Source organism: Chiloscyllium punctatum, chromosome 3, assembly GCF_047496795.1.
Source record: "Chiloscyllium punctatum isolate Juve2018m chromosome 3, sChiPun1.3, whole genome shotgun sequence".
Taxonomy (NCBI): domain Eukaryota; kingdom Metazoa; phylum Chordata; class Chondrichthyes; order Orectolobiformes; family Hemiscylliidae; genus Chiloscyllium; species Chiloscyllium punctatum.
In genome coordinates, this window is record NC_092741.1 from 127794985 (window position 1) to 127817961 (window position 22977).

Below are 22977 nucleotides of genomic sequence, written 5' to 3' on the forward strand. Positions count from 1 at the left end.
ATATCAGACACGGAATTTATAAATAAAAGATCAAAGGTTCATAAAACTTATGAGAATGGATTGAAACAACCTAAATGGCTATTAAAGTCTTTAATCAGTTAGAATGGAGGTGCAGGTTTCGATTGATTAATATGTCAACCCTCGAATTTCTTTTAAGTTACAGGCCCAAGATAGCTTCAAGTTTTACCAGAATATTGTTCATCCTGCTGTCATGACTAAATGTCCCAAGGCCAGTGGCGAAAAGGATTCAGACAACTGATCGAAACAGTGTAAACTATATGCCTCTTGAAATAGGTGCATCATAAGTGCTAAGGTCAGAGGGTAGTCTTCATCAAGTGGTCCTCGTAGGTGGCAGTCTTCTTCAGGGATCTGTCTTCTCCAGATGTAAGATGGACCAGAGGAGGAGGAGGAAATAATTTCTTAACACTTTGGCTAAAAAACAGGATTTGGCTTCACAACATCAATGTTTTCATGCCAACAACCTGTTTTTGTCCTCTGGTATGAGTGAACCACCTAGAGTCATAAAGTCGTACAGATGTACAGCATGGAAACAGGCCCTTCAGTCCAACTCCTCCATGCTGACAAGATATCCAAAATTAATCTAGTCCCATTTGCCAGCACTTGGCCCATATCCCTCTAAACCCTTCCTATTCATGCACCCAACCAGATGCCTTTTAAATGTAATTGTTAAGAAATGTTAAGAAATAAACATACTTATTGACATTAAATAGAGTTAGAATTAGATATATTACCTCATGTACTAAAATGAGTACACTTTTAGCACCATCCAAGGTACAAAGCTCCCTCGGTACAACTTCTTCAATTTAGTTACAGTGTAACAATGTCACCGATATACAGTGCCATCCTAGGTACAGGGTAACGAGGTACAATCACAGAATACCTAGCTACAAATAGGTAAAGGATGAGTTAGTGTTTTAAGTTTATTGTGTGCTCAGTTCATTTTTGCTGAAAATGGCTAAAGGTTTCATAGTCTTTGAAAAGAATCTTCAATAGATTTGGCTTGTTTGAAGAAAAACCCATAGTTGGAAGAGGTAAGAAATGTGTGAAACTGTTCGAGGCTTTTCATTTAACTTTAATGACCTGAAATGCTTAGTGAAGTGGCTATTTCCAGAAGATGTGCCTATAGCGAACGATGACTCTGATCATCAGCCTACGAAAGGTGTAAGAAAAGTGGCAGGACTGGCCATTATGATTTCTGTTAACAGATCTGATGAACAAAAAATAATAATTGTGAGTGAAATCAGTCAAGCCTTCTGGATAGTGGTGTGATATGGAATGTAATGGAAAAGGAAGAGGAGTCTGAGAAAATCAGATCAGGAACTGAGAAGGAAGATATTAGGTAAGACAAACCAGACCTGGTTACATCATGTGGGTCGAAAAGAATAATTGTAGAAGAAGGGCATCTAAAATGGGCCTTTAGTTCACCCAAAGTTAGGCAATGAACTTGATGACCAACAAGGTATTCTGAAAGAACATAAATTGTGAGAGGATTAAAAGGCTTTGTCAATTCAGGCATGCACCCCTGACAAAATGGGATAAAGTAACTTTTGTGAAGCTAATTGCCTTAGGTGGTAGAAAAAAAGGAATGAAGAAAATCTCTGATCAAAACTCCTTGGAGTATTTCAAAAATCGAGAAGGCCTACCATAAGAGAAATAGAAATAAGAGAAATAAGAGAAAAAGAAATGAGACCAAAAGCTTTGTATAGAAGTCAATCATCCGGTTTGATCTGGGCCAGTACCTCACACAAGGTGCTATGTTTCTGCTGGATAATTAGTGTGCAATATTTTAACATAAACTCTCTGAAACATAACTTCTCTCCATATTTTTTGCATCTGAATCCTGACTGGCTGACTGATTCCAAAAAATACATTACTGAAATAAAATGCAGGTCTAAAAGCATCTTTGGAGAAAAAAAGAGTCATGGTTTTACACACAATATGACTATTCTTCAATACTGGAGGGAGATAGAAATACAATGTGCTTTATGCTGTTCAAAAGAACAAGGCCCCGCATACCCAAGTTCACGAATATTAGCATCTAACATGTGCAGGCCTCTAAGAAACCTCTTGGCAATTCTCTGATCCACTTACGGTAATGCTCCACTCAAAGTTATCATTCCAGCACTGCAGGAGGGATTCTGTATGCTCAGGGACAAGTATGCAGCTCATAAGAATGGACAAGGCTGAGTCTCTGGCTTGTTTGTGTGCTGTCATAGTGCTCACTCACTCTGTGCCTGCCTGGACCTTTACAGCATCCCTGCCTAACATTGTCTTTTAGTACTTGCCTCATTTGACAGAAGTAGCAGACTCAGATTACTTCTGCCTTTATTCAATTACTTCAGCCTTAATCAAGTCAAGGTCTAAAGCCTTAATTCAGCGAGTGTTAGCCCAGGATCAAGATGCCCTCCACATGAGGGGTGAAGAGCTAAATGTTGGCATACTCCCACCCATGTTGGGTTTTTTTCTGCCTTACTGTGGGCTGTTTTCGTCCTGAAAGGAGAGAAAGGCAGGTATCAAGGGAGAGGAAAGTGGTGTTACAATTGTTATTTCTGGTGTGGGAGGGTGTTCCCAGCAGCTGAGTCGGCAATGCAGTGACCATGCAAGCGGGATGATAGCAATTGGGAAGGTATTTGCAAGTAACCATGAGTGCGATAGAACATGAGCCTTGGTGAAAAGTAAGTGTAGCAGTAGAAATATGAGTGACTGAGGTAGTAGAGTGCTGTGCATTCTTTCAGATGGCTCCAACTGCACTGCTCAAGGTGGCAACCTCGGACCAGGCTGTTGGCTCTGGGAAAAGAGGACATCCTACCTGTACACCACCTCGCCCAGCAGAATCTTCCAGTCATTGCCCACACAGTGGGCAGTTGAATTCTTCTGGTCTGGCATGCCGCAGCAAATGCCCAGAACCATGCAGTGCAGTTCCAGGCTGACTGCTTGTCTGGGTGTACGACGGCTTTTAAAGATGGTATGGGTGCAAGGGCTGCCACTCAATTCCAGGATATTCACTGAGAGGGAAGGTGTTCTTGAGAGTGACGCGTACTTAGATGGGATCAAGTTGGATGAGGAGGCTACCATAGGGGTTAGGTGGGTAATGAATGAAGCAAATTTATAACATGGCAATGAAAGCTATTAGATCTTGCAGTAAAACGTTCACGCAAAAATCTCCATGCTCCTTACACTCAGCCAAAAAACTATGTGATTCAACCCATAGTTTATGTGTACCATATTTGTACACCACTGAGATTTTCCTGACACAAGGCCCAACTTACTTTACACCTCATTCTTTCATCCATGAATAACTGTTCAAATGAGGCATTTTCAAGACATTCTGCTGACTGAGGAACGGCAGAAAAATCTCTATAATTCCTTCCTCTGACTGTCAGTTCAGAGAACCTGCATTGGCTTACTTATTATTCCATGAAAAGGAATGTAACTATAAAAATAAATACAACTGGCAAAGAGATTCAAGAAAGTGCAAGCACAAGCAGAGACAAACATGCCTCTATCAGGCCCAGAAAGATTCTTCAACCAGGAAGGAGCACCAAGACAGTTAGAAAAGAAGAACCTAAGTACGAGGAGCAGGAAATAGTTCGGCCCCTGAACCCTGCTCCATCATTTAATATGATCATGTTTGATCTCATCTCTACCTCAACTCAACTTTTCTACCTGTACCCCGTAATCCTTTAGTCATAACTAATTGAAAACCTGTCCAACTCCTCCTTAAATTTGCTCAGTTTTTTAAAATTTTCTGGATCTTTGGTGTCAGTTATGAGATGGGCAATATTTCCTCTTTCCTGCTGTTGAAATAAAATCCTGGTTCATTCATGCAGGAACTTCCAACTTCCCCATGATCAGATTTGAAGATGTAGCTAGCCCAATATAAATGGCAATATTGCAGTCAACCTCCTTGTTGCACAATTCCAACATCCTATATGGCATTGTTTCCAGACAGATGTTAAGACTTTAAAAATCTAGTTTATAACAAAGGGATTTGAATTATCTCTAGAACAGAGCAAGTTTTAAATCTCATGGAACAAGGTGAACTCAGAAAGGTCATTAGGACAATGAGCAAGATCAATTTCTGGGCAGCCACTCAGAAAACGCACTATCACTGTCTTCATAACAAAGAAACCTATACATTGTTGATTCATTCTGATCCATAAAGCAACCAATAAAGCTACCAATCCAATATCTATCTGGTGTCTTTTGGAAGTGGCTGAGACACTCCATTTCAACAAGTTATAATTGGAATATTTTTTGCACATCTGTTTTCCTGTGAGTCAAGTAATATTTTTTCCAAATAACCTCTGTCTGTTAGGCTTATGCTAATAATTCATAGCTCATTCAGAATACTTGCACACATTAACTAACTCTTCAGCATAGTATCAGACTGAATCTCCACCTATCAACATTCTAGCACTTGTTACTGACTGGAAGCTGAACTGAAACAGCCATATCAGTTATAACGGAAGAACCAAAGGCTAAGAATTCTGCAGTGAATAACTCACTTCTTGACTCTTCAATGCCTGCCTGTTATCTATAATGCACAAGTCAGAAGTGTGTTGGAATACTTACCACTTGCCTGGATGAATGCAGCTCCAATAACACTCAAGATGTTGGACACCATCCAGGACCAAGCAGTCTCCTGGATTGCCACCTCAGTTAGTGCATCCAATATTCATTCCCTCCACCACCAATGCACAGTGGCTGTAGTGTGTGCCATTGATAAGTTGCTCTGTGATAACACACCACGATTCCTTCAACATCAGTTCAAGAAGTCACAACTTCTACGACTTAGAAAGATGCACAAGACCATCATCACCTGAATGTTCTACTCCAAGTCAACAACAGTCATCCCGACTAGGAACTATGTCACTATTCCTTCGGTGTCATCAGCTGCAAAAACTGAATGCACTGTGGATGCACCTACACCACAGCAACTGAAGGTTCTAAAATACTGGTCACCACCATCTTCTCAGGGTAATTATTGATGGACAATAAATGGCCAGTGATGCTCAAAACCTAAGAACAAAGGCCTGAATTTTCCACTTCCCAGACAGTCTTAATTCCAATGTATAGAGGAGTTGCACTTTGGGATCTTGTATAGCACATTCATAGAACATAGAATATAGAACATAGAAAAATACAGCGCAGTACAGGCCCTTTGGCCCTCGATGTTGCGCCGATCCAAGCCCACCTAACCTACACTAGCCCACTATCCTCTATATGCCTATCCAATGCCCGTTTAAATGTCCATAAAGAGGGAGAGTCCACCACTGCTACTGGCAGGGCATTCCATGAACTCACTACTCGCTGAGTAAAGAATCTACCCCTAATATCTGTCCTATACCAACCTCCCCTTAATTTAAAGCTATGCCCCCTCGTAATAGCTGACTCCTTACGTGGAAAAAGGTTCTCATGGTCAACCCTATCTAAACCCCTAATCATCGTGTACACCTCTATCAGGTCACCCCTAAACCTTCTTTACTCCAATGAAAACAGCCCCAAGTGCCTCAGCCTTTCCTCATACGATCTCCCTACCATACCAGGCAACATCCTGGTAAACCTCTTCTGCACCCATTCCAGTGCCTCCACATCCTTCCTATAGTATGGCGACCAAAACTACACACAATACTCTAGATGCGGCCGCACCAGAGTCTTATACAACTGCAACATGACCTCAGGACTCCGGAACTCAATTCCTCTACCAATAAAAGCCAGTACGCCATATGCCTTCTTCAGCGCACTATTTACCTGGGTGGCAACTTTCAGAGATCTGTGTACATGGACACCAAGATCCCTCTGCTCATCCACACTACCAAATATCCAACCATTAGCCCAGTACTCCATCTTTTTGTTACTCATACCAAAGTGAATCACCTCACACTTACCCACATTGAACTCCATTTGCCACCTTTCTGCCCAGCTCTGCAGGTTATCTATATCCCGCTGTAACCTGCCACATCCTTCCTCACTGTCAACAACTCCACTGACTTTCGTATCATCCTCAAACTTGTTCACCCAACCTTCTAGCCCCTCCTCCAGGTCATTTATAAAAATGACAAACAGCAATGGTCCCAAAACAGCTCCTTGCAGAACACCGCTAGTAACTGCACTCCAAGATGAACCTTTACCATCAACTACTACCCTCTGTCTTCTTCCAGCCAGCCAATTCCTAATCCAAACCTCCAACTCACCCTCAATGCCATACCTCCATATTTTTTGCAGTAGCCTACCATGGGGAACCTTATCAAACTCCTTACTAAAATCCATATACACCACATCTACCGCTTTACCCTCGTCTACCTCCTTAGTCACCTTCTCAAAGAATTCAATAAGGTTTGTGAGGCACGATCTGCCCTTCACAAAACCATGCTGACTATCCTTGATCACATTATTTCTATCCAGATGTTCATAAATCCTATCCCTTACAATCCTCTCTCAGACTTTGCCCACAACAGAAGTGAATCTCACCGGCCTATAGTTACTAGGGTTATCCCTACTCCTCTTCTTGAACAAGGGAACCACATTTGTTATCCTCCAGTCTTCTGGCAGTATTCCTGTAGACAATGAGGACATAAAAATCAAGGCCAATGGCTCTGCAATCTCCTCTCTTCCTTCCCAGAGAATCCTAGGATAAATGCCATCAGGCCCAGGGGACTTATCTATTTTCACCCTTTCCAGAATTTCCAACACCTCTTCCCTCCATACCTCAAAGCCGTCCATTCTAATTAATTGTGACTCAGTATTCACATCGGCAACAATGTCCTGTTCCTGAGTGAATACTGACGAAAAGTATTCATTCAGTGTCTCCCCAATCTCTTCAGCCTCCACACGCAACTTCCCACTACTATTCAAAAGGACTACAGTCAGATTCCGGCTAGACCAAGTAAGGATGACAGTTTTCTTCCCTAAAACAGTGACTCAGCCACTCCGCCCACAACCCCCCCCCCCCCCCCCCCACAGATGAGTGATACTGATAAGTGACACGGTTTCATGGTGATTATGAAGCTCAATTCCATAATCTTATTGAATTCAAATGGCACCATTTGTCTTGGTGCTGTCCAAGCCTGGCTCTCTAGAACATTAACAGGAAATTAACACATTCTGGAGTTGAAACATTAACTTTGTTTCTCTCTCTTATTTTTACTGACACACTTACTGAGTTTCTCCAGCACTTTCTGTTTGTGTTTCAGATTTCCAGCATCAACACTTCATTGTTTTTATTTATCCCCAGAACATTACCTGGGTCTTTGGATTAATAGTCACCATTACCTCCTTAACTGTTTATGTTAAAACAATTCATCAGATTTCTGCTTATTATTTTTGCTCTTGAAAACAAATGTAGTGAGGTTAATCTTTCCTCACCATTGGTTTTTCAAGATTTGGAATTATCCTTTATCTGTCAGTATGCTTTGTTGCAATTTATCCAGGAAGTGTACTCATTAAAGCTAATTTCTTACCTATCGCTCTCAAAATTCTGGAAAAATCTGTCTTCAAAACATTTTGAATTTGCATTTGGGAACTTAGCCAGTTCACTCCATTATGCAGGGAAACGATAAACCTGATGTTCTCTTTCATGAGGTTACCAGTGTTTAAACTTCTGAACAAAGGAACTCTGAAGAGAATTAGTTACAAGATTGAATCAATGTTACTTGGCTTTTACATGTGTTTCTTTTTGAAGAAAGAAACAATTTTTGTCATAATATTCACAATGCATATCTTCACATATCTTGTGATTCTGAAGGTGACTCGAACATATGAAAGGTGCAATCTAACCTGTATCCTGTCTGATGGAAGTGTAAAAAATAAGGACGAGAAAAAGTGCAAAACAAAAAAGTTATTTCTATTGATCCTTCTGATGTGGACTTATCGCAAAACACAAAATGCAACGTATCCACGAGACAATCAGAACCTAAAGAAAAGCCTGCTCAATTAATGCAACAGAAAAACTCCCCATACTAAAATTGAGTGGAGACCAATTTATACAGAATTTGCTCGTCAGCACAATTGGCGTAAGCTGGAATGAATTGCTTGCTGTGTTCATTTGTTCAGACTCTACTGAGAGTTCAGACAGCCTCTGAGGACTAAGGTGAGGTTTAACACTAATGAATCAAACTGAGGAAAGGTCAGATCAGTGAACTGAAGTACGTGCTCCTTAGTCAGTCATAGTAATAAAGTTTGACAAGCTCTGACTGACATCTGTAAATGTGGTCCTTGAGTTGAGAAAATAAGATAATGTCAGGACTGCTATATTCTTTCAGAAGACAAAAAAACTGCAGATTCTGGTATCCAAAGTAGAGACCTTAACAACATGAAGCACATACTGAACGGTAGTCTACTCGAGAGACAGAAGTATTGAACTGTTAATGCTGTCAAGAAAGGTGACCCAAAATTACCAGAGCAACCCATGTCTTATAATAGAATCATAGAGTCGCTACAGTGTGGAAGCAGGCTAATCGTTGTATTCAGCCCACATTGAGCATCCCACCCAGATCCATCCCCTACCTGATCCCTATAACCCTGCATTTCCTATGGCAAATCCACCTAGCCTGCACGTCTTTGGACTGACGATTGCAAGAAATGAAGTGCGTGATTTGAAGAAAGAAGCCATTGAGGGAGATTGTTAATAAAAGACACATACATTTAAAAAAAAGTATATGTTTTGAAATTGTAAGTTCCGTCAGCATAAATCAAACCAAAAGCATTGCCTGTTTCTCTTACTCCTTCCAATGTTCACGTCGAACTGTACCAACAGAATTGAACCTTCTCATGGTTCAGAACACACTGTGCTGACAGCCATCCACTGAGAAACAACCCCAGAGTTGAAAGACAAAGCTGCAAACTGTGCTCTCACACTTGAGAGTGTAGTGTTGGAAAAGCACAGCAGGTCAGGCAGCATCCAAGGAGCAGCAAAACTGAATTTTTGGGCAAGAGCCTTCATCAGGATTCCTGATGAAGAGCTCTCACCTGAAACATCGAATCTCCTGCTCCTCGGATGCTGCCTGATCTGCTGTACTTTTCCAGCACCACATTCTCGACTCTGATCGCCAGTATCTGCAGTCCTCACTTTCACTTGTCAGCTGCCAGGGATGTAGGGTCCTGTTTTGCAATATAAATTGGACAGATTCTGTAGGAGTAAGAGCCCAAACAATTACATTAAAAAATCTATTTGAAGAAGTGTTTTCAACACAACATTCTTGTTCACCCAAGGACACAAGTGAGACATTATTCATACCAGATGTTCTGCTTGGAAGAGACAAAAGAAACTTACTTTCATAGTGAATCTGAAAACCAACACTTGAACGGCTGTTGTCAGTAGTTAGTAAAAGGTACATATAATTGCCAGTGCTGATCAGAAACTGGGGTGCTTGTGTACCATGGTATTCTCCTATTAAAGGTGATGAATTAATGGACCCATCTCGAATTTCGAGCGTGTCATAATTAACTTCAGTTTGAAACCTTTGAGGAAAAAGAAGCAATTTATTAATTTACAAGCATAGCTAGGTAAAAGTGCTGAACAGACAAGTGAACAATTATTCTGAAGGGGTACCAGTGGTCTAATAAATATGTTCGATTTTCTTTTTAAAATTGATCTATAGAATGCTACTTAAGTGACATTTGCTCGTCCCAAACAAAGTACAACTGATACATTCATGAGTGCTCATAGATTTCCATATATTAAAAAGGAGTCAAGAAAATCATCCCACACTATTTATTATGGTGAATTATTATAATTTCCATTTTTTTTTAAATTAACCCATTCAGATGTGTTAAGACGCACTCCTGGAGCAGGTGTGACTTGACCAGGCCAACCTGCCTTAGAGGCAGGGACACTAGTACAGTGCCACAGGAGTCCTTATTATAACCTAATTGATATTTTATTAAGAACTTGTTCAGAGATGTTATGATATATCTCTGAGATATTTTGAATTTCAACATGAGCCTTCTAATCAAGAGGTAAGAACATAGTGGTTAGGACATCACCACTGCACTACAACTCCCCTTGTTCTACACTATAAAGTAGCTTTAACACTCCAGACGCTGATGAACTGATCCTAATTACCCCAGATTTCATTAACTCACTCCACCAGATTTTGAAAGAGAATAGGTACTTTTTGGACCTTGCCTAGGTTTAGACGCCATCAAACTTCGTATGAAATAAGATTGGATATGGTATAAAAATCTCAACCTGGCGATTCACATTAAAGTTAATCTAATGAATATGTTTTTTTCTGCATTTTTGTAATGATTAGATCTAGATTTATATTTGGGTCTTAGAGTCTGCAAGCTGCCTGTGGGAGTTCTCCCGAAGTTTACATTAGCAAATGATCTCTACTGCATACTCCCAACTCAATTTAGCCACAGAGTTCTCAAGCTCTGGTGCCTGCACTGCCTGCTGAGTCTGGAAAGGGCATCATGAGGGTATACTATACACCTCAGCTATTCAGACTGGCAGACAAAAATAGTCAAAAGTTTCTATGTCTCATCAATTGACCTCACCTGGAAGTGCACAAAAAGTTGGCCAATGGGAAAATATGAAATTATTCATTTTGGAAGGGAGACTAAAAGGAAAGTATTATTTAAATGGAAAAAAAGCTGCAACACAAAGAGATTTAGGACATCTTGTGCACAAAACACAGAAAGCTAGCAGACAGGTGCAGCAGGTAATCAAGAAGATTAATGGAATGTTGATCTTTATTTCAAAGGGGTTGGAGTATAACGGTAGGGAAGTCTCACTGCAACTCAACAAGGTGCTGGTCAGACTACATCTGTGTATAGTTTGGTCCCCTCATTTAGGGAAAGATAAAACTTAAATGGTGGCAGTTCAGAGAACGTTTGCCGGGATGATCTCTGGTATGGAGGGAATGCCTTTTAAGCAAACAGGTTGGTACTTTACTCACTGACATTTAGAAGAATGAGAGATGTTATCATTGAAACATATAGGAATCTTAAGGGGTTTAAGAGAATGCTGAGAGAACACTTTCCCTCATGGGAAATTTGATGACTAAGGAGTAGAAAGGTGTGCCAATTTAAGACTGAGATGAGAAGGAATGTCTTCTCTCAGAGGGTCGAGAGTCTTTGCGGGGTCAAATTTCTTGTGTACATCTAAGGCTGAGATAGATTCTTGATCAGTTGGGGAATCAAAGATTACGGGGAAAACGGGTGAAAGTGGATGTGAAAAATATTAGATAAGCCATGATCCCATTGAATGGTGGAACAGGCTTGAGGGGCCAAATAACTACTCCTGTTCCTGTTTCTTATCGTCTTCTTGGATATCACATCAGGACAGGACAGGCTTGGGTTGGGTAACTGCTATGTTTAACACACCACACCCAATGATCATGTTCACGTTTGAAGGTGGTACTTGGTCAAGGAGGTACAGGGTCCCTACTGACTGTGAAATATTTTGCCATATAAGTAATCTTTTTTAGAGGAAGAATGATAGGGTTGGGTAGTGTCGTGTTTAAAACAAATGCAAAAGTTGGAAGGGTAGAAATTCAGGTCCACTTAATGTGATAAATGTTCAATTTGGGCTGGAAGGCTGTATTTACATTCAAACTACTTTTGTCTGTGTACTGGTTGCACAGAAATTCCAACAATGAAGGGATTATGGAGAAGTGGTTTCTTTTGCGTGCATCATAACGCTCTGTTTTTCCCTCTATCACATCTGATGGAAGGTTATGATGTGCCAAACTCTCTAGTTCTCAGTCATGAAACCAAAGCAGTTGCAGTTCCCTTCTTCACAGCTGAATATGGGACCCACTACAGCTACATCCTAAACACAATCGGTCATTAGGGAGTGACAAATCAATAACTAAGCAGTCAACATTTGTGCACTTTAAAAAGTTAGACCAGATCAATGTCTGTCTCCAGACTCACAGAAAGGCAAGATATTACTGTCAGCTTCCAATATCTCCAGTGGCCAGATGCTCCGGTCAGGTTGTTAATAGTCCAGGCACCTGCCCTATTATTTCTGTGGTAAAGTACAGGCTTAAGGCAAAGGTAGCAAGCAGGAGTTACATTTATCAGATTACTGGCAGAGAGTTAGGGCTTTTGGAGTCTGGATTGTATAATTTGAAACATTTATTTTTTATTTTTAAAAAATAAATGTAGTTTACTGGCTGTCAAGATGATTCGGTGTGTATGAATGGTCTAAAACAAACCAATGAATTCCTTGTGGTTGAATTCAATGCAGTTACTTGGCCTAAAATAATGTATCTTGAATGTATGCAATGAAATGTAGAACAGTTGGTGACTGAAATAAACTTCTTGTTTCTGACATTACATGATGGGACACTAATGGATGGAAGGTTAATCGTTTGTTTGAAATCCCTTATGCTTTGGTTTAGCAAAGCTGTTAGCCTGAATTAAATCAAACCATAAAAGTACCTATCTTTATTAAAGAAAAGTAATTTCAGACCAATGCACTGAACTTCACATTGCAGCATCTCGGTGCAGATCTTTAGGCACCAAACCATATTACGTTGAAAGTCTTTTTTTTTGGCAAGTTTGTTTGAACACAAAACAAACAAGGTCAAAAAGACAAATAAATAGTCAGACACACTTGGGTGATAATTCTTAAACAAGCTTGATGCAATAGTTCAGCGCAATGCTCAAAAGAGTTTGTGGCTAGAGTCAGAAGAAACATTTAGGTCAAATCCAACTCAGAGGGAAAGAGATACAACTGAATTAATCTTTCAATAAATGTGTTTTGTGCAATGCAAAGAAATTATTAGCATCTACAGAGAAAAATTGTACGTCATAAATCTCCCCAAGATTTGACAGCATGCTGCTGGTCAGGCCAATAAGACATAATTGTTCTGTGGACAGTATGGAGTCAGACTGGAAACAAAAATCTGACTGATTAGTATCAAATACTCGAGCCTTATGCTTCCTCTTGTGCTTTCGTTAGATTCAGCACAATGTTTCCATCCCACAGCCAAGACACAAGGAAATTATTTTGTCTCAATCAACAAATTTATTTGTAATAGCTGATAATTGAATAGGAAGGGTTTGGAGGGATATGGGCCGGGTGCTGGCAGGTGGGACGAGATTGGGTTGGGATATCTGGTCGGCATGGACGGGTTGGACCGAAGGGTCTGTTTCCATTCTGTACATCTCTATGACTATGACTATGTGACATCCTCAATGTCGTACAGTTGAAATTTAAGCATTCTTCTTAATAGCCATTTTATTTTCACTCTCAAAGTTGCATAAATAAATATAACAAAATGAAATTTTAAGATATGTCTTTAATCAACATGAATTGTTTCTTCTCTATCCTTCATTCATGAAGAAACTGACTAATGCAAAAGTTCCACATGTAAAAGTAACTGCTCCGTCACCCCACCCCAGGAACTTTGCAGGCACCTGTTCCCTATCATTCTTGTGGTATAGTACAGTCTTAGGGCAATGTTAAGAAACAGAAGTCACATCTTAGTGGATTATTGACACTAAGTCAATAATACTAAGGCTCTTGGTATCTGAGTTATTCAAATTGTGCAGCTTTTAGTTAAATTAGTGCATTTTAGCAGCTGTCAAGATCTTAATCCTTAATTTGTAAAGAGAGAAGACATTGTGCAACATCGATATCTACGCTAACACAACTCAAATTTGAGACCAAATTCAATGCTCTCTTGATTTGGACAATGAAATGCCCTCCATTTGGCAACTAGGCCATTAAGGGAATGCTCCTATTTCTAACGTTCCAACAAGATCATTAAACCAGATCTGAATAGCCATTGTGCCAACACATTGATCTTTGGTTTATGAGATCTAGGTTCCATTGCAGAATTTTCAAGAGCAGGGTCAGCAACAAAAAGTCATGGCCTATGTTAGAAAGTTAGAGGCTTGGAACATGGATTTCAACTAATTCGGCACTGCAATGAAAAATTAGATTGGAGAAATAGATCTTAAAATGGGATGATACTACACCAAGTGCAAGACAGCATAAGATGATTTGGAAAATGGGTAGTATCCATCTTGGCTGTGAAATGCCTATGATTCTTACAAATATACACAATTTAAAGGCAATGTTCCTTTTATGTCACAATCTGTTATGACAATGGATCATCAACTCTGAAGAATTTGGAGACTGTTTTACTTTTAATTCCAAATATGTTGTTGTTTAAAGTTGGAATGCTACAGAACAAAAGCTATGTGTTTACAGTCAACGTCTGTCTGGCAATGTCCTGTGTGAAGCCAGGAAATGTCGCACACATAAATTAATCAGGGAAACATTAAACAGAGGAGGACTTAATGAGAAGATGAACCAAGATACTGATGATCTCTCCCCTCTCAGCAGAAAGCCACCTCTTGCAAACAAGTCTGGTTTACTCTCTAGGAATACACAAGGACAAGGGTTAAAAATTTAGTTTCATCTCTGCTGAAGTGGAATAATGGGACCGAATGCTCTCGTGTGTAATCACCTAGCTTACTGTGTTGTGAAGATCACATTCAAAGAACTATTGCTTAGTTTCCCCCTTGATGTGCAAACTAAGGTAATGAGCCAAAAGCCAGAAAATAAAGAGAACACTCTCTAACCCCAAGTGAAACAAACCATTTAAAAAGAAATAGGACAACGAAGAACTCGCTCTCTGAATGCTAGAATCCAGTCACGATCAGAAAGACATCAGAACTACAAATCTCAACCAATCTGCAAAATGAAGGATCATGAAGGTGACTGTCCACAAACTAACTTGTAATATCCACTGCAATGGCACCAAGTTTCAATAAACTGCTCTTCAAAAACAATTCAGTGGGTGATATGTATGTCAGAAATTTAAGTTTTATCATTTGGATTTACCTCGTAATGTGTGTGTGTGTGTGTGTGTGTGTGTATAGTGTGTGTGTGTTTAGTAATTAATAAACTTATTCTTTGTTATTCAAGAAAGCCTGATTAAATTGGCTTCTTTCACAATATTTGCATCTGGGAGAATGGTATCCACAAGAGAAGGGATCCTTTCTAAATTAGCTTTGTTGCACCTAACCAACAGGGTGAATAAAAAAAAGGGGGCAGTTCATCCCGCCTGACCCAGTTACTTAGCAGTCTGGTGTATCCCAAATGGAACGGTAACAAACGGGTAACTCTGCCAGGGGTCCGGTCGTGACACAAGATCTTAAAAAAGAATTCTACACAGAATCTTTACCAATCCCACTAGCAATCAGTTCATCACTGTAATAAGGTTGAATGAAAGACAACTAATATTGCAGCCATGTGACTTTTTACGTTATTAAAGGACAATGAGTCAGTTCTACCAAATGCGCTTCCTCTTCAAATGTTTTCATGTTTAACTTGAACTGAAGTATCCCAGCCCATTTCCAGAATATTCTAGCACCCATTGCAGAATTACACTTCAAACAAATTTTAGGAATGTTTCTGTGATGTTGGTGTTTGTATATTTCAGGAAAAGTTTGAATGATATTATGGTTAAATGGAAGATTCTGATAGCCAATTCATATTCCCATACTGAAGTTCAATGGCCTAAGAATTAATTCAAGGACTTTTTCAGGGACCTACTGTCATGATCGTAGCAAGGTCAGCCAGGTGGACCTCATAGAATATGAGTTCCCTAATTGGAGCTGTTAATCTGGTCCAATCAGGGAGCCCTGGCTGACAGATAAGAACAGGAGTGTCAGACATCCTACTCACTCAGAGACCTGGCTCTGAGGGAGTTGGATTAGTGTCAAGGACTTTCCACATGTAAATAAAGGATAAATTGGTGATGGGATACCAGCCTCTGTGAGTTATTTCACCTAACACAATGAATGTATCAGAGAATATGAGAGATGAGTTAACATCATGAATTCTCAGCACACACCATGGCTGAAGAGGAATCCACTATGTTTTTTAAGGGATGTGAGGAGAAAGCAGAAACACAGTGTAGTGTGCAGTGTGTGTGTAATGTGTGTTTGTAGGGTGTGTGCACAGTGTGTGTTTGTAGGGGGTGTGGATAGTGTGTGTGTTTGTAGTGTGTGTGTGTTTCTAGGGTGGGTGGGTGACTGTGTGTAGTGTATGTAGTGGAGACAATATCCTTGAGCAGAAAAAAGCAATTATAGACTTTAATGTTTAAGTCTGTTGATAAGCTGGAATCATTTCTCGTTCTATGTCATTTATAAAACTGCTAGTGATATCTAGTGGCAGAACACATGGATTACAATTTTTATCATTATATTATTTATCTGTCAAAACTTGCGCTACTGTAAGGCAAAATTAGAGTATATTAAATGCAGATATTTTGGACTCATTGTTCCATCTTTCAACTTTTGAAATTCAATCATGTCACACTTACTGAATAGTTTGAGACAGGTAAAAGCGTGAAAGGTCAATTTACATTTAGTTGAAAGCATTGAAAATTAATAACCTGTCAAATGTTATTTTGATAGAATGCCGTGGTTCTGCTTCGATCACCCATTCACAGTTTAGAGAGTCCTTGTAATATCCTGGCCATCCTGGAGATAAAATTATCCCACTCGGTGCTGTCAAATGGCCACCACAAGGTGCTGGTGGATAAAGATAAAATGCAAAGCTCTATTTAAATGCGAACAAATCTTTCCTTCCATCAACCAAATATTTCACATTTAACCCACAATAATATATGCTATTTTAAGGACATAGAAACAAATAATTTCTTAAAGAGTGAAAGAGTGTGACAAATAGGCAATGAATGTCAAACTGATAGCACAATGTATTACTGTACTGATTTACTGAGTCTTGGTTTGCCTGTAATTTCTTGTGTGTTGAGATTCCCTGATCTCACTCAAGTTCCGCGAATCAATGAAAGAGTGAAGTAAGTTTGACAGACTTTTATACAGTAATGAGGGACAGAAGTATAATGCTGGCTTCATTTTGAATGGACACATGTCCAAACAGCTGCCTGTTTCAAATCACATCATGAGTTGCTTAAGGTAATTAGAAGCCAATTTGCATTTTAGATTAGAACTAATGCAGGCCACGATACGACGACTAGATCCATGAACAAGGGAGCGAAGAGATAATTAACAGTAGGTACTGAATGATTGTACTGGGCCCTGTAAATAGAAGTATGCTCTTAGAGGTCTACCAAAAACCAACCTGTCTTGCTGCTCCCTCTGAGATTCAGACTCAAGCAGATCACGGCATTCTCCTCCAACCTCAAAATTTAACTTTTGGAATCACCCTGCTTCGTTTTGAAGCCCCAAATTTAGCAAAATGCACCAGGTCACCTTTTGTGTACCCAGTACTTTACCCGACAAATTAAAATGGTATTGGGGTCTGTCCATTAGCAGAATGCACTGCCTCAAGTGTTAAATTAGATCTCATTGTATGAAAGAAAATCCAGCATCATAAATAGAAACTTAGTGATAGGGCAAGAAGAAGAAACCAGTGGTTAAGAGACTTCTGTTTCCAGATCAAAGTGATCTAAACAATGGTGATGTCTGGAGTCAGTTTCAGGACTAGTGGCATATGCATTATCTGGGTGACTCCCCTATTTCTGATCGGTTTTAAGAACACAGAGAGGTTAGTGAATCAGGCAGTTAAACAGTTAGATGGAAAATAAGGCAGTAAACATAAATAAGGTGATCAGTTAAAGATGAAAGAATAAGTAAAGGATAGACTCGGAAGAAGTGACATTTTGTAAAACGTAAAACAAAATTAAACTAAATTACATGACTGTACATCTCTATGACTCTATGACATAAAAGTAAGACACTTATTAGTTCATACAAAGAAATCTGTAAAAACATGATGACAACTAATAAAGCTGCAAAAAATGCATTAGTTATTCCAGGTTTTATAAATTGAGGCACAGAGTACAATTTTTTTTTCAATTCATTCATGGAATATGGGCATTTTTGCAAGGCCAATGTTTTTTACTCATCCCTCACTGTACTTGGAAGACATAATACCATTCATTAGAGGTTTTACCCCTTGATTCCCATTCACTTCAATTTTACCAAGGATTCCTTTTGTCATAATTCGTCAAATGAATATAAATCTACCTAAGTCATTGATTAAGCAACAGTTCGAATGTTGTCCACATTTTAGATGCCATAGGAATAGAAATAAAATGGCGGAGAGAGTAAAGATCCTTATGTCCACATCAACACAAATACCAGTCTTCAAATAATTCAATTTACTTCACCGTGAGATCAAAATATGGCTGAAGGCATGTGTTAGTACAAATTCAATGTGCCCTGATAATATTCTGGCAATAGCATTAAAAAATTGTGCTCTAGAACTTGCTAAATGCTGAACAAAGCTCTTGGAATTTGGCAATGACATTGGCATCAACATTGAAATATTTCCCAGAATTATCCAGCCCACATAAAACAGTACAAATCCTACCCAACCATTGCCACTGTCACAAAGCTAGTCCTTTTTTTTGCTAAAAGCTGTTCCTTGGCTCAAGGGTACTCCGTCCTTGATCTGTTTCAGAGGGACAATAAACCAGGCAGAGCTCTGATCACTCTGGTTTGGTATAGAGAGGCCTTTTGTTTATATGTAAACAGGTGAGACTTCAGGCGAAAGTGGTCACGCTTGAGAAGTGACCTGTATAATGAAAAGGGAGTGGTCGCTCTCTAGCTGAGCAGTTTAGTTCAGTCTTGAACTGGTGAGGAATTCAATGATGTGCTGTGTGGAAATTCTCTCTCTTTCTTCCTTTCAACTTCAACTCGTAAGCATATGTTCCATTTATACTGGTTTCGAAAGGGAGTTTGTTTATTGGGACTGTTCTGTATAGTCAGAATAGCATAATTAATTTGGATAGACTGAGTTCTGTAGGGGTTATTCATTATGTTCTGCGTGTTTCATTGTGCAATTCTGTGCATAAATTGTTGTCTGTTTTAAAATCTAACAGTCAACCTAGCTAACTTACTCAGGGTAATTTTCACTGTACACTTACTGAAACAAATTGCAAAGTTATGGGCTGGGTTGCCTATTTAAGAATGTTTTGCATGGTCTGGCCTGGTCCATAACAGACTGGGGCCTTGTTTGGGATTTAAACAGCGAGTGGGAGGTGCTACTGTTTATATTCCGGGTGTTGGTTTGGTTGGGTAGACAAAGTTTGGGATAGTAATGGCTCTTTCAGTTGCCAAACGTAATCTGGAAGTGGATGCAAAAGGTGAATAAGACCGAGGTGCAGGAAATTAGCAAAGAAGCTGGAATTGGAACTGCTTGCTTCTATGAGAAAGGGAATGATAATTACAGCAGTAGCTCAGCATTTGAACTTGCTGGAGAAACCATCAGAATCTATAGAGATGGTGAGAATTCAAATTGCAAATGAAGCAGCTTGAGTTAGAGGCGAGAAATAAGGAAAGGGCAGCAGAAATGAAACAATTTAAGTTACGATTAAAATCAGAAGAGATGGAAAAAGAGACAGCAGCAAAAGAGGGAGAAAAAGAGAAAGCAGCAGAAGAAAGAGAAAGCAAGCAAGCAGAGACAGAAAAAGAGAGAGCTTTTGAATTTCAAGGACTGACACTTAAAAAGGAAAGTCAGCTTAAAAGGCTGGAGATAAAGGCTGAGGGTAGGCTTAGTGAGGATGAGCTTCCGGTAGTCAGAAGCCAAGTGAGAAACTGTTTAAGTATGTTCACGCATTGCCTAAATTTGATGAGAAGGATGTGGAAGTCTTTTTCATCTCATTTGAAAATGTGGCTAAATAAATGCAGTGGCCAGTGACAATGTGGGTTTTGTTGATCCAAACAAAACTTGTAGGTAGGGCGTGTGAGGTATTCACATCACTATCAGAGAAGGTATCTGGGGAGTATGAGGAGGTGAAAAAAAACATTTTAAATGCATATGAGCTTGTACCAAAAGCCTATACACAACATTTCAGGAATCTAAGGAGGGACCAGGTCAAACCTATATTCAGTTTGAAAGTATCAGAGTAATTTCAAAGGATGGATAAGAGCTTTAAAACTCGAGCAAACCTATGATGCCCTTACAGAGGTAATTATTTTGGAGGAATTCACTGCCTGAAATAATGCAAACTCATGTGGAAGAGCAGACAGTTAAAGCATCAAGGTTAGCAGTGAAATGGCTGATGATTATGAGCTGGTCCAGAAAACACAGTTTGGCTGCGATTGCTGGGCCTTGTGATGAGATATTTGTATCGTCAATCGTGACTGGTGAGGTGCTGGAAAAATGGCTAATGTGGTGCCACTGTTTAAAAAAGGTGTTAAGAACAAGCTAGGGAATTATAGACCAGTGAGCCTGATATTGGTGGTGGGCATGTTGGTTGAGGGAATCCTGAGGGAGAGGATGTACATGTATTTGGAAAGGCAAAGACTGATTAGGGATAGTCAACATGGCTTTTTGCGTGGGAAATCAAGTCTCACAAACTTGATTGCATTTTTTGAAGAAGTAACAAACAGGATAGATGAGGACAGAATGGTGGACATGATCTATATAGACTTCAGAAAGGCGTTCAACAAGGTTCCCCATGGGAGTCTGTTTAGCAAGGTTAGATCTCATGGAATACAGGGAGAACTAGCCATTTGGATACAGAACTGGCTCAAAGGTAGAAGACAGAGAGGGTTGGTGGTGGAGGGTTGTTTTTCAGACTGGAGGCCTGTGATTAGTAGAGTGCCACAAGGATCGGTGCTAGGTCCACTACTTTTCGTCATTTATATAAATGATTTGGATGCGAGCATAAGAGGTATAGTTAGCAAGTTTGCAGATGACACCAAAAATGGAGGTGTAATGGACAGCAATGAAGGTTACCTCAGATTACAGCAGGATCTTGATCAGATGGGCCAATGGGCTGAGAAGTGGCAAATGGAGTTTAATTCAGATAAATGTGAGGTGATGCATTTTGGGAAAGCAAATCTTAGCAGGACTTATACACATAATGGTAATGTCCTAGAGAGTGTTGGTATGCTTTCCTTTATTGGTCAGAGTATTGAGTACAGGAGTTGGGAGGTCATGTTGCAGCTGTACAGGACATTGTTTAGGCCACTGTTGGAATATTGCTTGCAATTCTGGTCTCCTTCCTATCGGAAAGATTTTGTGAATCTTGAAAGAGTTCAGAAAAGCTTTACAAGGATGTTGCCAGGGTTGGAGGATTTGAGCTATTGGAGAGGCTGAACAGGCTGGGGCTGTTTTCTCTGGAGCGTCAGAAACTGAGGGGTGACCTTATAGAGGTTTATAAAATCATGAGGGGCATGGATGGTATAATTGGACAAAGTATTTTCCCTGGTGTGAGGGAGTCCAGAACTAGAGGGCATAGGTTTAGGGTGAGAGGGGAAAGATATAAAAGAGAGCTAATGGCAATTTTTTCATGCAGAGGGTTGTACATAAATGGAATGAGCTGCCAGAGGAAGTGGTGGAGGCTAGTACAAAAGCAACATTTAAAAGGCACCTGGATGGGTATATGAATAGGAAGGGTTTGGAGGGATATGGGCCGGGTGCTGGTAGGTGAGACTAGATTGGGTTGGGATATCTGGTTAGCGTGGATAGGTTGGACCGAAGGCTCTGTTTCTGTGCTAAGCATCTCTATGATTCTATGAATCTACAGTGACTGGAGTTCACCCATCATCATGGTGCCAAATTCAGATGTTACCCAACTGCTATGTGTGGACTATCGCAAAGTCAAAGCCTTCACAAAGACTGGTGCATATCCAGTTCCACAGTTGGAGCACTGTGTCAAAAAGGTGGGACAAGCAGCTTACATTTCTAAGTTGGATTTGCTCAGAGGATACTGGCAAGTACCTCTGTCAGAGATAGCAAAGGCAATGTTGGCTTTCGTAATGCCAAATGGACAATATGAGTTCAAATTCAAGCCATTTGGTATGAAAAGTGCTCCAGCCACATTTCAGAGACTAACTAATAAGATCATTGCCAGATTATCCAACTGTGTGGTGTATATTGATGACCTGGTGATTTTTAGTCAGTCATGGGAAGGAACATTTACAGCATTTATTGGACCTCTTCGATCAACTTCGGAAGGCAGGCTTGGTGGCAAACCTAGCTAAAAGTGAATTTGCTAAAGACAAGTCACCTTCCTGGACCATGTTATTGGACATGGACAAATAGCCCCACGAGATGCAAATACAATAATAATTAGGGAATTTCCCACACTGTCAATGAAAAAAGCAGTACTATGGTTCCTGGAGTTGAGTGGATTTTACTGAAGGTTTGTGCCGAATTTTAGCAGTGTGGCTGCTCCACTCACCAAATTGTTAAAAAAAGGGCAAGAAGTTTCAGTGTCGAACAGACAGCCAAAAGGCATTTGACAGCCTAAGAACTGTTAACCACTGCCCCAGTATTAGCCACACCACATTACATGAAGCCTTTCAAGGTGACTATTGATGCCAGTGATGTGGGTGTAGGTACGGTGCTCCTGCAGGAGGATGACGAAGGGATAGAAAGACCCATCAGGTATTTTTCCAGGAAGTTGAATGCTTATCAACAGAAATATTCAACCGTGGAGAAAGAGACTTTAAGCTTGGTGTTGGCGTTACAACATTTCAGTATTTATATTACTAGCAATACATCTGAGACAATCATATACACTGATCATAACCCATTGACATTTGTGGAAAAATTTAAGGACAAAAATGCCAGACTGTTTAGATGGAGCTTGTTGTTGCAGTCATTCAATTTGACAATTGTGCTTGTGGCTGGTCGTGAAAATGTGATTACCGATGAGTTATTGAGACTCGAATGAGATACAGAGGCGTTCGGTGGTGGGTGTACTGCAGCCTGAATTTGCATTGGGTTGTGCATGTTTGCATGTTTATTGTTAGTATAGTGTATATGTGTGTTTAAACTACTAACTGGATTTTGAAGGGTTAAAAATGAAGCCATCTTTTGGTATTAGTGAGGGGGGTGGGGTGGGGGGGGGGGGTGAGGTATCACAAAAGCTTCTCCCTTTTTTATCCTAAAAGCTATTCCTTGGCTCAAGGAGACTCTGTCCTTAATTTTTCTCAGAGGGGCAATAAACCAGGCCGGGCTCCGATCAGTCTGGTTTGGTA

At 40.0% G+C, this 22977-nt stretch overlaps 1 protein-coding gene across 3 annotated transcripts in view; it reads right to left on the reverse strand.

Annotated features, from left to right (window-relative positions):
* Positions 1-22977, reverse strand: part of LOC140464913 (CUB and sushi domain-containing protein 1-like) — a 2358623-nt gene that overhangs the window by 496513 nt on the left and 1839133 nt on the right. For all 3 annotated transcript variants that reach the window (XM_072560545.1, XM_072560536.1, XM_072560527.1), the window contains exons 16-17: positions 16389-16527; positions 9296-9483 (exon numbers count right to left, since the gene is read on the reverse strand). In XM_072560545.1, coding sequence (XP_072416646.1) covers positions 9296-9483; positions 16389-16527 — 327 coding nt within the window. The remainder of the gene's footprint in view (positions 1-9295; positions 9484-16388; positions 16528-22977) is intronic.